The sequence below is a fragment of the Meleagris gallopavo genome, chromosome 14 (assembly GCF_905368555.1).
Source record: "Meleagris gallopavo chromosome 14, MGAL_WU_HG_1.1, whole genome shotgun sequence".
Classification (NCBI taxonomy): domain Eukaryota; kingdom Metazoa; phylum Chordata; class Aves; order Galliformes; family Phasianidae; genus Meleagris; species Meleagris gallopavo.
This window is the reverse complement of record NC_139417.1, coordinates 13,129,771-13,146,895: the sequence shown is the minus strand read 5'-3', so window position 1 is coordinate 13,146,895 and position 17,125 is coordinate 13,129,771. Positions and strand designations below refer to the sequence as shown.

The following is a 17,125-nucleotide window of genomic DNA, read 5'->3' as shown; positions in this document are numbered from 1 at the left end:
CCGAGATGCAGTTTCATGGTGAAGTTATTGGCACATTAATTAAATTGGTGAGGCTGTTGTGTCTGATGAGAATATCGAGAATATCGTTTGCCAATCGCAGTATTTTATTTTGTTCTGAAATCATTTTAAAACCCAGCCTTCTTTGTTTCTTTCACATGGAGCTTATCAGCAACTCTCCTTCATCACTGCCCCTGCTGTCTCCTTGTGGCTCAAAGTCTCTTCCCTCTCTGTGCATACCCAAATTCTCAAAAATATAGAAAATAGCCTTTTCCATCATTTTCCAACTCAGTTCTTCATTCACCTTTCTGCTCGTGTATTTTCTCTTCAATTGGCCTTTTCCTCCCTCACAGTAGATTTTGGCTGGGAACGGTTGTGCTCAGATGGTTAAATAGCAATTGAGGGTAAATTAGCTGAAAGAGCTGTGACTGCCACTGCCTAAATGATTCCAAAATAACTTTGTGGAGGAGAGTGGCTGTCAGGTCAAGGGAAAGCAGCTTGTTTTGGATCTGCTTGGGGTGAACAAAGCTGGAGGGGATAACACAGGTTAGATTAGTGAAGAGCAAAACGCTATAAATAATGAGTTATGTGCTATCAAGGATCTACGATAAATTATGGCGAGGGCTTGCAAGTGCACAGCAGCACCTGCTCCCTGCTCCTGTTAATACATCTGCAGTGTTACGAGGAGGCCTGCATGGTTTCTTTGAGGCTGGTGCAACAGCTTCCCTTGGGGAGTCCCCACTGACAGCATGGTCCTCAAAAGAGGAGGATGCTGACAGATGCCTTGGGGCCCCCCTATGGGTGCTGCTGGAGCCCATCACCAGCACACAACCCTGCCCCTTCCTGGGCTTCTCTGTTGCCAGCCCTGCAACTCCTGGTCTTCTTTACTGCCACTTAAGGTAGGCAGTTGTTCAGGGTCATTGCCTGGTCAGTCTGTTCTGCAGTTACATATGGCGATTGCAAAACAGCTGAGAGTGCCTGGCAGCTGGTAGAAATTTTATTTGTGTGGATGAGAAGAGGCAAAGATACACTCGAAGAGATAATTGGGATCACTAAACTTTCCTATCATAATGCTAGTTGCAGTTTCATCCCTTATAAGTCTAAAAACATAAGCAATATCGAGTATCTATTTTTCTCCCAAACATACCTGCAAAAACAATGGATTTGTCATGTATGGCCCATTGTGAGGCTGTAGCATTCTAGTTAGTGGTCTGGGGAATCACAGAATGGCTTGGGTTGGAAGGGTTGGAAGGACCATCCAGCTGCATCCCTCAGATTGCATCTCAGCTGTGGTGGGGCAGTGACAGAGGCAGAGCAGAATCAGGGCAGTGTGAGATACAAGGGCAGGAATGCAGGCAGCCTGCCTCAGCACGGCTTTGTGCTGCACCAGTGTGCACAGCAGAACGGGAGCTCTCTCCACTGTTGCATGAAATTACTGGATTCCAGACATGGATCAGAAGTAAATTGCTGCTTTTCAAAGACGGAGAGTTCATAAGAATCATTAATAACAAAACTCTTTCTGTGTGGGTTAGTGCTGAGCGGACTCGAGGCTGCAGCTGGCAGGAAGTGCTGGTGAGCAGAGGAAACAGTGGGGTCAGATGATGTCCTGCTGGAAAAGGTGTAAACAGCATTAAGCCAGATGTAACTGGAAGTCAACAGGGACAGACTCTATTAGATCTGAGTTGGCCTGCCCTCAGCATGGTCACCCTAGGTAACAATGGGGGATGTGTTGTCCATCTATACTTCTGCATCGGAACGTGAGATCTGTGCTATAGAACTGTATTGGAAGGGTTTAAGAGTCACGTGAAAGGAGGAGGAAGGACAGCTTGGCTTACCTGGGGAAATGGCTTGAGGCAATGGGATCTGCCTGGAACTACGCATGTACAAGCACAGGAACATCCTGCAGGGTGCAGGCAGGCAGGTGCCAGCTGTGCTCCTGGGCAGGCAGTGTTGGAGGAACAAAGGTTGCTGTAGTGTTTCTGTCTCCTGAAGGCACACACCACGTGTTTTTTCTAGCAGATAAGCTCAAGTTTTATTGCAAGATACAGCCTTCATGTAGCAACCATAGGCTGTTTTATGGGCGTTATGCAGGAGAGCTTTGCCAGATTAAACTTGTTATGGATTCCCATCTGCACGGAAGCAGAAGTTACAAGGTTTGTGCTGTGCAAATAGTTATTTGTTGTACATTTTGGACTAGACATGAAATCTAGTCCAGACTTCACATGTTCCTAGCGTGTGTCATTGTGCAGGCTGCCAGCAGCGTGCACCTGAGCAATTCTGCATGATGATTGGAGTGCAGATGGGAAGAGCTTCCCCTCAGGTCACTGCCAGCCCTGGCCACAAGTTACTGCACAACATGTTCCCAGTGCTGCTGTCAGAGGAGCGCTGCTCATGGGGAGCAGCAGCTGCTTTGTGCCGGGCTCATGTTTGCCTGTGGATGGTGTTAGACTGGCAGTGAGTGGGGTGAGGTGTGATGGCACAGCTAGGTGCTCTGCAGACAGCTTAAGGTGGAGAGGAAAAATAAATCCGTGAAGAGAGTAGGGTGGGTTTTCTGCTTAGCCCATCTTACCTCTCTCACGCTTAGGTCTCATCCCCTCTTCAATCGATCTCATCCAAGGCAGCATCTGGCCCAACAAAGCTGCTTTCTCAGCCCACTCCATTCACTTCACCTGCGATGGGAAGCACACATCTGTCACAGGTAGGAGGTGGTTTCAGAGAAGCTGGGAGAGGATTGCTGCTTTTTCCCAGTGGAATACAGAACAGGCAGTCTCACTTCTGTTACCAGTGGTGCATCCTGTAGGGTGCTTTGCAGCACAGGCAGCTGCTGTTCTTTACCAGCCCTGGGGCATCCCTGTGCCCCCAGCATCTCTGCAGCCAGAAGGCACCACAGCCCTTTTGGATCTCCATCACTCACCTGCATCTTGAGGACAGGTTATGCATGCCCCTTTAATCAGCTTAGCAGGGAAAGCAGGAGCAGAAAGAGGCAGACAGCGAGCGATGGACTTGGGGAGGCCATCCCAGCTTTGTGCAGAGCTGCAACGAAGTTTTTGGTAAGTTGTGGACAAGCCTGGCCCCCACATCCCTTAACATTAAGATGCAGGGGGCAGGGCTGAGAGGAACAGTCTCTGCAGGCACAGCTTCTTTGTACCAGCTCATGCAAATCTGGGATGAATTAAGTGCTTTGGAGATACTCAAGGAATCAGATGAATTGTTTCAGGAATGCTTCATCTCCACTCTCAAGCTTAGAAAAGAAAAACTGGGGACAGGTCTAAATGTTTTAAAAACAGAATGAAATATATATATATTTTTTTAATCACAGAAAATATAGTAAGGAAAACTGTCTGAAAATGAATGCATTTTGAGGGGATGGGGACACTTTTGGATTTTGCTCAGCCTGCAAGCAGAATGATTCAGTTATTCCCATTGCTTCCAGCTAGGGCTGTGACATGGTCTGCAGTTCATTCCTTTGCATCTGCAAAGCATAAAGCAGGTCCCTGCACCTCTCCCAGCTGTGCCATTGCCCAGCAAAGGTTCTCTTCCTCCACCATTCTCAACAGCTCACAGTGTTTGGGCTGCAGTTCCTTTGGGGGTGCTTTTTCTTGTTGTTCTTCCCCATAGCTGCAGCTGGAGGGAGAGAGGGACACCGAGGGAACTGCTTTTCAGCATGGAGATGCAGCAAGGAGAGCTATCTGACCCCGTGGATGATGGCACGCACTCAATATTTATTCCTATGCTCTGGGCACTGGCTGCAGCCCCCTGGTTTCCATAAATCTGCTTTAGCAAGCAACTTGATTAATAGAGAGAAGTGGAGGAAAGGGATTTGAGACGTAGGTTCTGTTTGTGTACACTGCCACAGTTTTATAGCCTGTAGCATCCGATGATACCTTCATTTGAAGTAACAGGTTGACTATAGCAGCACAGTTTTGACATGGTTGTAGTGCAGAATGCAAAAAACACCAAATCCTGTGAGAATGCTCCAAGCGTTTCTCTTCCCTTTGATCTCTTCATTGGTGATTTTTCTCTTTCCGAGAAGAGCTGCAGCTGCCATTGGAGATGGGCAGCACAAACACCGTGGACCAGCAGGCACATTTGCACTCCGCATATTCTGCACTCTCTTACACGTCCTTCCTGCGTGTGAAGTGTGTTGCCCTCCACAGGAGTTTAAAGGAGAAGGCGGAGGATGGAATGCAGATGAAATGTGTTCAGGGAGGAGATTTTCACCTGATTTTTGCAATGCACTGCTGTTCAGAAAGCGTCAGGAGACCTCAACACCAGCAGAAAGTGTAATGCTGCACTGTCAGGATCTAATATATTTTTCTTCACTCTGTAAGCAAAAGCCTCCTGCCCCGGTAACATTTTCAAAGGAAGGAGGTCACGCCGTGCTGAATGTAGCTCAGAGTAAGCAGCATTTCCTCAAAAAGCAGGAGGTCAGAGAGCTCCTTGCAGATGAGATACCTAGAAGAGTTACAGTGAGACCTGACCCACCACCCAGCTCATGTTCTGTCCCTAAATCAATCCATCTTTTGTTCAAGAAGCTCTCTCTGGTGAGGGGTGGATCTGGTAAAGCCCCTCTGTCTGCAAAGACGTGTCATTTGGGATGGCAGTGCACTGTAAAACTTCAATCACAGCCAACAAATTACTGTATGGATTGCAATCCCAGCTAGGCTGAGATATGATCCATCTCAGCTCATGAGATGTCAGGAGAACAAAAGCTCTAAGGTGATGAGCGTGGCAGATAGCTCTGGACAAGATCCCAGGGCCATCTCCTGGCAGCACGTCCTTGGCTGCTGAGGGCTGACTGCAATGTGAGAAGGTGGTCCTGTGGACTGTGGGTCTGCCCCATCATCCTAACCCTTCCAGGACTCACGGGATGCGGATGCCTCTCCTGCAGCACTGCTGTATCTTGGTGTGTTACACAGCTGGGATGGCCCAACCTGGGATGTGTGATGAAGAACAGCAGATATGCCACTGTCCCAGCCCCACAGCCCCAACACTGCAGAGCAGCTCAGAAGCTTCACCTGATGGTTTTCCCCATGGAGAAGGGTGTTAACGATGGGATGTGATCGACTGCCATTTGCTGTTGCTGCTGTATTATCTCTATTTGAATTAGCTTGCAATAACTGCAGTTATATTTAACACCGTCTGCACGACTGAATTTTTAGGTGGCTGATTTTCAATTGCAGATCACTTAATTGCATCTCACTTCGTATAAATATTTGCAGCAGGAGTTAATGTTTTCTGTTATGCCAGACACAAGGTTGGTGCTGTCAGGCAGGAGCAGCCCTGGCCCTCCCTTATCTCGCAGCCTCTTGCTGATGGACCAGGAATCAAGGCCACGTGCCATGGTGGAGCTGGAGGGAAGCCACCAGGTGAATGCTAATTATTTTAAAGAGAGGTGACTTTTCCAAAATGCAGTGATAAATTAGAGATTGTTGCATGGCTAACAGCATTGCTTCTATTTAAAAATAGGAATTTCCCTTAGATGCAAATTTCTCTGAAATCTTATAATGCATAACACGACATGTTAGGGCAAATAACTGACCTTTTTATTAGCCTATTAGGTGAAGCTGTTAAGGTGGTGTGAATTCCTATGTGAGATTCTTAACCTGGCTTTACAGGTTACGCAGACACTGCTGGAGGTGTTCCTACATCCTTAGTGTGTCACTCTTAATCCCACAGAGTGACAATGTACTGCAGTTTTGTTTTGACTGCGGAGGCTAAAGCCCATTTTGAGTTATGTGACCATTGTATTTAACATTAATTAAGATTCTAATCAAGGGATTGGGATCTGAGGATACATAGATCTTTATTCCATGTAGTTTGGGATGAGTTAATTGCAGATAATTCTAGCTATAACAAAATATTTAGAACTGAATAGTACTTTATTGTCACGTGTCAGAAATCTAGATTATTTCCTTCGTATTAATCAATTTGAAAATGATAAGCTATAAAGAAACACAAGCAGACTAAGCATAGGAATCTACCTTGGGCTGCATGAGCTCTGATTCTGGATTTGGAGCTCCGATTTCTTTCATGGTGCCGTAGCTCAGCATATGCCCCAGGCAGGCCTAAAAGCATCCTTACGCAATACATAAGCAGTGAGTATTAAGGCATGCTCAGAGGTCAAGAGATTCTGGACAGCTTAGTTTTTAAGCCCTTTCAGTGTTGTACACCTCTTACGGATGATCTTGCAGAGGGATTTGTGGGGTTCAGAAGTTCTCTAGGGCCAGATTGGAAGGCTATGCCATTCGAGTGGAAGTGTTTTCCCATCCCTTTGGTGTTTTTAATGGCCTGCCAAACGTTTGCAAAGGGAGACAATGCTTTTTCTTCCCCCTCTCTGTTCTTCTGCATCCGTTTTTATTTATTTTGTTTTATCACCACTCATAAATTTGTAGCTATCTCTGCACATGCTGCCAGAAAGCTGCGCGCTGGATTTGCTTGTCTCAGCCTTTCCCAGCCCTGCAGCACAGAGCATCCTTGCAAAGCTGGGGTCGAGGTATGCTGGTACACTGAGATAGGTGGGGGGGGGACGGATTTCCCTTTTCAAAGCCCTTCCATGCAGGGAGCCTGGCTGACACCTCTGCTTACAAAGCCACCAGCACGAAGGAGGGCATGAGAAACCTCTGCACTTCTCCATGTATGTGCTTGCAGAGATGCTGTGCTCCTCCAAAATGTGTTGGAAGCCTGCTCAGCTGATGGGGTAAGCATTTCTCAACAAGGCAGCATTTAGATGGAGAGCTTGGCCTGGCTGTTTTGTGCTTACATGATGTGCGAGAGCCCAGCCAGCTGTGGAATGCAGCGATTTATGGCTCTGCTATTGAAGTCAGCACTCAGGCAGAGAGGGGCTGCTGGTACATCCCAGTGAACGTTCTCACTTGCATTTCTAGCACAGCCCCAAAGCTTATGAGCTGTGAAATGAGATTTCTCTTAGAGGGGAAAGCACCAGCCCTAACCAAATGGTGCAAGTCCTTTGTGCTGTTTTAAATCAATTCCCCCCCAGGACCCTTTGCTTCCTTACAGCAGCAGTGGTTCACTGAGTAACACAGAAGCTTGCTGGGATAAAGGGAGCAGGCACTGATCTGCAGCTGCTTAGCAAATGGCCAGGAATTTGGAAACGATGGGCATCCTGCAGAAGGTCAGATTTTGTGTGTGTAAGAGCCAAGTGGTGCAGGGCTCTGCTCCAGCAAGGGGAGGGAGTTTGTCACCTTGCATGGTGGTTTGCTTAATGAATTCTGTAACATTTACAAACAACAGAAAAACCCTCCATTGACCAGCTTTTGCCCAGTGTAAAGCCATCTGGGCACATGGCACCTATACTGCCAAACAACCTGGCCAAGAATTAAACCAGTGTTAAACCTCTCCCGTTCTCAAATATCTAATGAGTCATTGGAATTTTTCACTGGGTTAATGGATTTCTTTTGACTTTTCCCAAAGTTTTTGAAAATTGATTTCAGCTGGAAACTCAGAAGTTTTCCTGCTTGAAATCTTGTTTCTACTACTGTTTCTGATCACAAATATTGTGCCCTAGGAACAAATGTTGGCAAAGTAATAGATGCAGATTGTTATTAGTTGGATTATTGGAAGTTTACACTGTACTAGAAATATTCAGCACTTGTTTTGGGCTGAAGGACTGATTTTAGGAAGTCTGACTGGTCAGAGGAGAGGTAGCCTTGAGCATCACTGTTGCACAGCGGTGCAGGGGTGTACTGATGTTTAGTCACATCAGTCTTAAAACAGCTTGCAGAAGGCTGGTGCTGTCTTAAAAAACCTCTCCCCTTGGCAGCAACTATTTTTGTATTCTTCTGTCCATGTTAGCAGGCAGGGTTACAAGGGCCAATTCAAAGAGAAACTCCTCATCACGCATTTCTTGCAACTTGGCCACTGGTTTCAGGAAAGGGTTTTGCTGCAGGGGAAGATGGTTTTAGGGACATCCTTCTGCTGCAGGAGCAAGCACAGCACTCAGATATCTTTCTTTCTGGCTAGAGATCATTTGACATCTGTGGAGCTGACCCAGTGTTCCACTTAGGGTTTGGAGCAAAGCTACTGGCTCAGCATCCTTCTGGAGCATCCTTCCAGAGCAAGCTGCAGGCATTCCCTTTGCTGCTAGAATCCAGAGGGTTTCAGAGAGGCCCCATCACAAAAATCTCCCCTTTCATTTTAATCTATTGGCCCAGAGTGGGTAAATGAGGCTCAACTGGTTTCTGACAATCCATTTTTTGGCTGCAGTCCCTGAAAGAAGGGATTGCCTGTGTGCATCAAGTGACCCTCTCAGCAGTAAAAGCATGCAGTGAGTAGGACAGATCAAGACACAGCCATTGCAGAGCCCTTCTAAATAGGACACAGTCCTGTAGCAACCCCCAAGCCCCATCATGAGCTGGAAAGGAAGAAAGACGTGCTCAGATCCACATTCTGGCTGTGCTGATGCTCAGCACCTCCTAAGCTGATCCAAGAGGTGGGCAATACCTGGGACACTGTCCTTGCTCCCTTCCCCTCTCTCATTTCAAATCCCAAGGCAGCTGGCAGGCTTTGGGTTGCAATTTGCTGCACAAAGGATTAGCATGTTGCCCAGGGTATTGACGTAAGTTACGAGACAATTTAAAGTCCTTCATACTCCCAGTTGTACAGAGAGCATCCCACCTGCATGTGGGGAGGGAGCCTGCAGCCCTTCCTGCAGTCTAGTTGAGGTATCAGCTGAGCTGAGAGCGTGATGGCCCTTGTGGAAAAGAATATTTCCTCAATTGTTGGAATTTTTCATGGGAAAGGATGCTACAGGTAAATTATGACTGTGTTCCAGGTGGGGTTTGTCCTGGCTCATGTCACTGTATCTGCCAGAGCAGTGGCCAATGAACCACTTTGGGGCCATGTGTTCTTCAGTTGGAGCACTCCATGGTGCCAGACACCTGAGTTACTAGCGAGCCTTGACTGATTGATTAATTATTAATTGAAGGGGACTTATGAATTTTTCAGCATTTTCTCTCGTTGTGCATTACAAAGCGAAAGCTCCCTTTCCTAGACAAAGATCTCTCCTAAAGCTCTACATCAAAGCTGCAAAATTGTCACCCATATTGTGTTCTTGTTCAGCCTTCACATCCAGCATGTTTGCTTTGAAATACTTAATCTACCATTTGCTGAGCTACATAGCTGCTGGCATGCCGAAGGATGTGGGGCCTGGGTCTTGGTGGCTTTGGCACCAGTAACCATACATGACACAGTGATCTGGCTGCATTTTGGGTGGGTGAGTGGCCAGATCAGCGTTCAAAGGGTTTCCAGAAACTTGACACGTGTTGTCATGGGAGAAGCATTTCATTAAATCGATGTGTTGGAAAATCAGTGCAACCACTGAGCTGGTTTTAGTTCATTATTTTATGAGAACATCAGCTGTGGGTTCGGCTACTCGGTGTCGGTAACCTTCCCTTGTCTTGGCTGGGTGGGGTTCAACAGAGCACAGGTCAGGAACCTGAAAATCAAAGTGGCTTTATTCCTCATGCAGCACGAATCATATCCCTATGCCTCTGCATTGCCAGCACTGCGTTGTGCTCTGCAGCAGCATATGGTGCAGGGGGATGGCTGCACTCATAGCCACAGTGAAACCTTCCTCAGAGGGAGGGGAATACCCTTCAGCAAGCCCCACTTATTGCAACTTGGTAACACGTGCTCTTCTGGCTGGGAAGTGATGTTAGCATTAACAGTGATTGGCAGGGAGGGATTACGCTGTTAAATGGTCCCAATGGTTTCTGGCTCCTCTCCTGTGGCTGATGACAATTATGCCGACAATACCTGTCACTGCGTGCGTGCTGTCAGTGCCAGGCTGATGGCTGCACGTCTTGCCTGCTTGTCGCTTCCTGTCCTTACACATCCTTGTAGCATACTACAAAGTTATTTCCAGCGGTGCTATTCGTTGTGACGGCTTAAAAAGCAGGAGCTTCCCGGTGCTGAGAGCACGATACGTTGGTCTGCTCCACTAATGTTGATAAACATTCGGCGTTGTGTTGGAATTGCGTGTGTCTGTGGGGAGAGAGCTCTGTCGGTGCTTGGTGGCACGGCTCTGGATGGCTTTGGGTGTTGCTGCTGACAGACTGCGGTCCGCCAGACTCAGCCTTTCCTCTGCAGCATCACGCGCTGCAGTGAGCCCAGCGAAATGGCTCCGGGCATAGGGATGGATGAAGGAGGGAGCAGAGCAGCCCAGCATCGCCTTTGGAGCCAGGGCTGCGTTTGTAATTGTTGGGCTTTAAGCAGTGATAAACTGAAGCCTTAAGTGGGGCTTTAAATCTACAGCGCTTTGCTCCAAAACCACTGGAATGTAAAGTCTCCATTAACACTGTTAATGCCCTTGAATGCTCCTGGCTTTTTCTGGGGTGAGTGGAGGTGAGACGGGGCTGTGCCTTTAAAAATCACAGGGCTCAGCCTGGGTAGTGCAGGGAGGTGTTTCCCAGAGGAAGGAAACAATTTCAGCATGGACTGGGAGGAGTTTGTGCATCTTACTGCAAATCTTAGGGCTAGGTTAGGTTAGGTTGGTTTGTTTCCCTTCTCTTCCACCTTTGAAAGGAGCAGCGAGACTACCTGCTATCCCTTGGGATACTACAAGGCAGAACTCTGCGGCACATTCATTTCAGAGTGGAGAAAGCCATGGGGTTCTCCTGCATGCAGGTGATTGGTTTTGCCCGGAATTAAATACTGTGTTCTCCAAGTCACATCATAGAATCATAGGACCATTAAGGTTGGAAAAGACCTCTGGGGTCACCACATCCAACCCCAGTGCATCCCCACCATGCCCTTTAAGTCACGAACTGGAGTGCCAAATCTCCGTCATGAAGGTCTTCAACCTCTTTTCTTTCATATTATTAGCACTCATTAAAATTTATTCACATTTAGCAGTTTATAAAATGGTCTTTTGCAAGATCTTTTCTTTGCAGTTAACAGTGACCATGTGGTTAAAAGTAGGCATACACCCCACGATGCATTCAGTGACAGACGAGCTGTGATTCTGGAAGATTTTGGGCTCCACTCAAAATCTAATCTGCATAATTTTATTTTATTTTTATTGTTTTACTTTAACAAGTGTTAACCGACATTGATAATCTCTGCAGGGCAAGCAGAGAGAACTAATGTTGTATGCGGGCAGACATATGAAAACATCTAATTTACCAGCAGGCAGTTGGGTAATGTTCAGTTGAGAATTGCAAATTATGTACGTCATCTATTTGTGGTGTGCTGCTGAAGAAAAGCCCAGCACATATGACAAATCATATATATCCTGATATTTATAATACTTTTCCCATTTAATTGACTGGGGCAACCTTCTGATGTATTTCCTTGCTTTATTCATAGCATACCCATAACATAGTCATAATGCAGAACGAAACTAATTCAATTTCTCCTTGACTCTGTAAATCATTTAAGTATTTGCCTGTCAAGTATTTGAATATAAAGTGGGCATACATACGGCAGGAAATAAATAGCTCATTCTCTAGTTAAGAAGTCGGGTTGTAATGACGTTAGGGTCTGCATTGCCTTCCCTGGCTGTTCGATATTGCTTAGATAGCATGGATTACATTCGCCCCGTACCTTATTTCACGAGCAGGGTATATTTTATGGGCACCAGCACTCTTTTAATAGCCCTCTATAGTGTTATGGCTGTATAAAACGTACGTGGCGTGCTTTGATGTCAGCAGGAGCAGTGACTGAGCTGTGGGAGCACGCAGGGACTGCAGCCTCACCCTGCTCCTTGCACAACAAGTGGGAGACGTTCTGTTGGCTGTCACGGGCTGTCGCTGAGCTTCTTTGTCATCACTTCCCGACAGATGAGTTCTTGCTGTGGAGCTGTTTTGCAGTCATTGAAAATACAGCCTGGAAATACTCTTTGTTTCCTTCAAGTCTCAGTTACCAGCTTGGCAGCCCATAGCTCTGGGAAGGAGTGCATTGCCCATCCAGCTGCTGCTGCAGGGTGCTGAGTGTGTTGCCTCCTAAGAGAAGTAATCTGCAGTCAGATCTCCCCACGACACAGTTTTTGACACCTGTAGCATCATTGCAAAACCTCTGCAAAATCAAGAAAGTACAGAAAGCGTGAGACAGTTTGCTGGCTTGTTACCATACCACAAAACATCTCCAAAGCAGCATCCTTGGTTTCTAAATTTGGCATCTGAGCTATTTTGAGTGATGTGTGATTAGCTTCAATTATTGCAGCTCAGATGGAGTTCGAGTAATGCCCCTTTTTTTAGAGCTGCAAAGATACGGAAGTCTGGAATTGTGCATTTCCTTCCTTTAATTGAGCAGCTCATCACATCACTGATGTGCGAGCATCAGTAAAGTGATGTTTTTGTTTAGGGGAGAATCATAAGGGAACTGTGCTTTATGGCTCCATACTGGTTTGGGGATCAGGAATATGGAGGTGAGAGTAGCAGGTTATGAAAAGTGTACTGGTGCAGCTGCAGTGAGTGAAACTGAGGTGGCTACGCCAGAGATCACTGAAGCATCAATGGAATTTGGATCAGGGTCCTAAACCATATCATTTTCCTGCTTTAATTAAAGCTGTAACGGAGGCTTTAAAAAACTGATCAAAAATGTATTTTCCCTCAATCTCAGTTGCAATGAATGTCATCTCTTTGGAAAATCTGTGCTGAAGCAATTTGCAGCTATCCTCCTGCATGCACACTGCTCCACGCAGGAGTGAGTGTGCCTTGCAAGAGGACACAGGTTATGTGGGCAGATGCTGGTTTGGGGGAAAGCAAGATATTTCTGCACTCTTGGGGAGCTCTAACAGAATTGCTCATAACTCATCAGCCTTAAAACTGAAACTTTTGTCATTGCCACGGCTGTAGCTTTCCAGACTGCACTGCACCAGCCCTGCTCTGTTCTGTAAAGCAGTTTGTCTCCTGAGGAGGATAAAACACAGGGAGGTGGTGAGAGCAACCCCAGACCAGCATTTAAACCTCATTTATGTGTGGCTATCATGGCAGAGCTAACGTACAGCAGCTGGTGGCAGTGCTATTTGCTGGTGGCCAGAAGGATCAGTTCTTGAACCCTGGGTAATTAAGACACAGGTTGGGAGGTGGCTGTCTATAGGCACTATTTCAAAAAGGGGCAAAGACGGGATTTAGGCTTTCAGAAGGTGATTTGTGGGTGCTAACCTTGGATTCTTGAGTTGCCTATTTCCTCCAAATAGCCAGAAAAGGGTGCTTGGATGGGAGAGCCAGCCCTCCTCTGTGGAGTCACATTTACAAGAAATGAACCAAAATGGTGAGGTTTAGCACCAGGCTGAGCTTGGTTTTGCAGCTCATGGGTGGAGCAGCCCCACTGCCAGCCATCACAGCATGTTTCTAGCCTTGTACTGAGGCCAAAACAACTCTGGAGGGGTCTGAAGAGTGGTTGGAGTGGAAAGGTGCTATAAAATTGCACGTCATTACTGCTTTTGACTTCTTTGGTGTCTGAATTTGATTTTGTGCTTTTTTGTTGTTCTGTGATCTATACTTCGTATTCCCACTGAAAATAACATACCTACCTCTGAGTCCTACCAATGGAAAACTGCTCGCTGCAGACACCTGTGTGTTGCTCATGCACTGTAGTTGCTTCCTTAATTGGCAGGAACAACTTTTTATCTTCAGAAGATGTTTGAGGGCCAGGCAGGTGCCAAACCCTGAACCACAGGGCTGTAGGAAGTGTTGTGGAGAAGCTCTCAGCTGGAAGCTGCAGTCTTTTTCTGGATGCCAAGCAGGAGCAGGAGAGTGTTTGGCTGGTGATGGGGCCTTGTGTGAAGAGGCTGTGCAAGCATCTAACACAGGGTTAGCATGTTCCTCTGCTCTCGTCCCTCTTGGGACCTTGTGAACATGGCATGCATACTTTGAGTGATCAGCCTGAAAAACTGAACGGCTTCTGAAGGTTCTGCATTGGTTGATTTTTAACCTTAATATTTTTGTTTGGTTTTATGTAGCTGGACAACCCAGATGAGCAAGCAGCACAGATCAGACGTGAGTTGGATGGACGTCTTCAAATGGCAGAGCAAATTGCCAAGGTAAAAAAAAAATTTTACAAATCTTCTGCACTGACAAGTGTGTAAGCAGTTTGTTACTCTTCCCAGGTCTTGTACTTCTCTCACAGATTTCTCTTCCCAATAATCACAGTAAAAAATATGCAGTTCTTCAGCTATGAAGAAAGCAACTACTGCAGATGCTGTTACAATGTGATTTTCCTAGAATGTCCCTAATGAGCTGAGATAGTTTCCAAAATATTCAGGTGCATTATGAGTTCTCAGAATTGGGAAAGAAAATGTCTTGAACTGCTGCAGCTAGATCTGCACATGTACATCTGAACACTCTTCTTCAAATTTCTGTGCTGGCTGGTAATATATAGCATGTAACAAGAAGCCAGGAATTGCCCTAAAGAGTTTGTGCAGTATACTGGGCTGCTGGGAGCCGCAGTTCCCTGCCTGTAGGTACATTCTGCCTCAGTAAGGGTACTGCACATTTGCTGTCTCAAACATGTTCACACTTGGCATGAGGACAGGCAGGCCAGTATTGCACCCCTGTGGGCATCATTGTCATCCAGAGCAGCAGACGTGGGAGTTCAAGACAGTTTTTGTAACAACACATCCAGCAAAGTGCCCCAGGAACCCTTCTGTAAGGAGACATCTCCCTAGGAACAAATCACACCTCTCTCAGTGCAGATATATTTGGCCTCCGATTGACCACCTGTGGAGAGAAATTCTGGGCCCTGTTGACATCAGCGCAGCCAAGATTTTATCCTTGCTTCCGATCAGATGCTCTCAGCTATATGGGGCTGAAGACATTGGGAATGATCTATCTGGCTTTTGGATAATCTGGGAACTATTACCAGATGGAAGACAAAAAGGCCTAATCAGAGAGACTTAGCTCAGGCTGGGGACCCACGTCCCTCCCTGTGTGCACAAGGAGCTGTGTCCAAGTGCTGAGGCTTTTGTGAGAAAGGTAACACCAGAAGCAAACTGACTACAGCTGCTTTCCTTTGTTCAGCGCTTGGCCTTCTGCCATTTTATTTTCAAGACAATATTTTTTCTTTACAGTGAGATGTACCCCCTGCGTGGTGCACTGCAGCCCTGAGATGGGTAGCCAGGCCCTGGGTACCAGATTGAGATTGTCTGATTTTGTTGCTTTGTTTTGTCTTTATGGCACGTGCATAGTTCAGCAGCAGCCAGCAGAGGCTGCAGCATCAAGAGTTATTTTTGCAAACAACGATTTGCCTTTTCCACTCACCCCCAAGGATACTGCAAACAAACTGTGCTACTGCGGGACCTGCGAGAGACAGTCACACCAAGGTCCCAAACACAAGCTGACATTTCCCAGTGCAGAATTCAACCTTCAAACACAGCAGTGCAGCTTGGAGGGAGGTTAGCAGTAAACATGACTTACCAGTTTGGCAGTTATTGATATTTAATCTCATTCACACGACTGCTGGAGGCCTTCTCTCCAGAATGTCAGATCCCACCAGTACCTGTCTGCAGGAATCCTTGTTCTTTTAGACCCGTGAATGCTGCCTTTTAGAGGCATCCAAATGACCTTTTGAGTCCTTCTCTGTATCCTCCTTTCTGGGCAGGACTGCTTTTCCTGTAGCACGGAGTAGGCTCACAATTCAATTCTGTGAGAGGGCAGTGTTTCCAATTTTATCTCCAATTTGCTGCTTTTAACACAGTTTTGCTGCACAGGGAAACTTGCAGTGCTCATTGAACCAACACCGCGCTAAAGACAAGTTAGCTCCTCATTAGGAGGACATTTGTAGGTAAGAGGCAACAAAGGCAGTGGATTCTAAAAGGACCTCATATCATGGTGCTGCAGGACCATGCTGGGTAACTTGGGACTGTAGCTGCATCTCTGCATTTCCATCATCACACCCAATACCAATGAAACTGCTACGCATCGCTTCAAGCTACCTGCTTTTTGCCTCGTTATAAGAAGCTGCTGGTGACACGCAGTGAACTGTTTCAGGCCTTGCTGTGTTTGTGAAGAGGTTTTTGGGGACAGAGCTAAAGTTGAGTCCCTGGAGAGAGTGACAGCAGCAGTGTGAAAAAAGCAATCGTTTGAACATCGTTGCTTCAGCAGTAGTTCTCAACATCTGAAGCAGTTGTGGTTTTTTTCTTTCTCTAGAGGTGGCTTGCAACTTTCTTAATGCCTATGCAGTAACACAGACTGATTAGGTAATTTATCTTACACCAGCTCTAATTTACTTGAGAAAATTGCTTCCCAAGATTGAGACTTGAAACAGAAGACTGTATGGAGTAAACGCAGCCGTGAGTTGTGCTTGCAGTGGGTAGGCTGTTGAGTGCAGTAGAGTATTTTTCCAGCAGCCTTATAACAGTCTTGTAGAATGAACGTGACCTTGTTTTCTTTTTTAGCATACATTTTACAAACTGCTTTTTATTGTGTTATGAATTGCACCTGAGAAGATGCTTTGCATGTCAACCTCAAGTTCTCTGACGGCAGATGTGACTGCTTTGCTGTCATATGCCTCATACAGTCTTGCTGTGAGATGTTCAAAGCCTGAGCACATTCAGGGAATGGGCAGACATATCTGAAGGTGTAGGTCATAGACCAGGAGCCCTAACAGAGCTGGGGCACGGGCAGCAGTTCAAAGCAGAGAGCATGTTCTGGAGAACATCACATTTTCCTTGCAGTGTCGTGTTGGTTCTCATGGTCTTGTTAATAGCAGGCAGCATGAGAGGATCTCCCAGTGAAGTCCCCAGGAACCACAGGCAGAGAACTGCTAGCATCAGGGTTGTCTCGGAAGGAGAAACTGTCCCTGACAAGTAGTGAAGACGGTGTTCTACCCCTCATTGCAGTTGGGTCCAAGCAGTTCTGCCCACTTATAGCTGGTTTTACCTCCCTGAGCTCCCCTCACAACTTGGGCTCAGAAGTGTTTTTTCAGCTGGCACATCTGAGAGATTGGGGGAAAAAAAATCCTGAAATGTCTGCATGCTTTGACTCGTTAGTAAATTGCTGTTGGTTGCGAAGTTCAGCAGGGAACTGACCTGGTATTTCTGTAATTGGGAACTAATACATAAGAAGGAAGCTATTTGCAGACAGGAAACAAATGAAGTGCAAGTGCATGCAAGAAACAGCAAAGTTGGATAAGGACCAAGTAGTAATTCTATGGGAAGCTAACG

General features: G+C 46.5%; 1 protein-coding gene across 5 annotated transcripts in view; it reads left to right on the top strand.

Moving 5' to 3' along the window:
• The window catches only part of CADPS (calcium dependent secretion activator), a 175,060-nt gene that overhangs the window by 41,336 nt on the left and 116,599 nt on the right, over positions 1 to 17,125 (top strand). For all 5 annotated transcript variants that reach the window (XM_085236221.1, XM_085236218.1, XM_085236220.1 and 2 more), the window contains exon 4: positions 13,925 to 14,005. In XM_085236221.1, the coding sequence (XP_085092347.1) occupies positions 13,925 to 14,005 (81 nt within the window). The remainder of the gene's footprint in view (positions 1 to 13,924; positions 14,006 to 17,125) is intronic.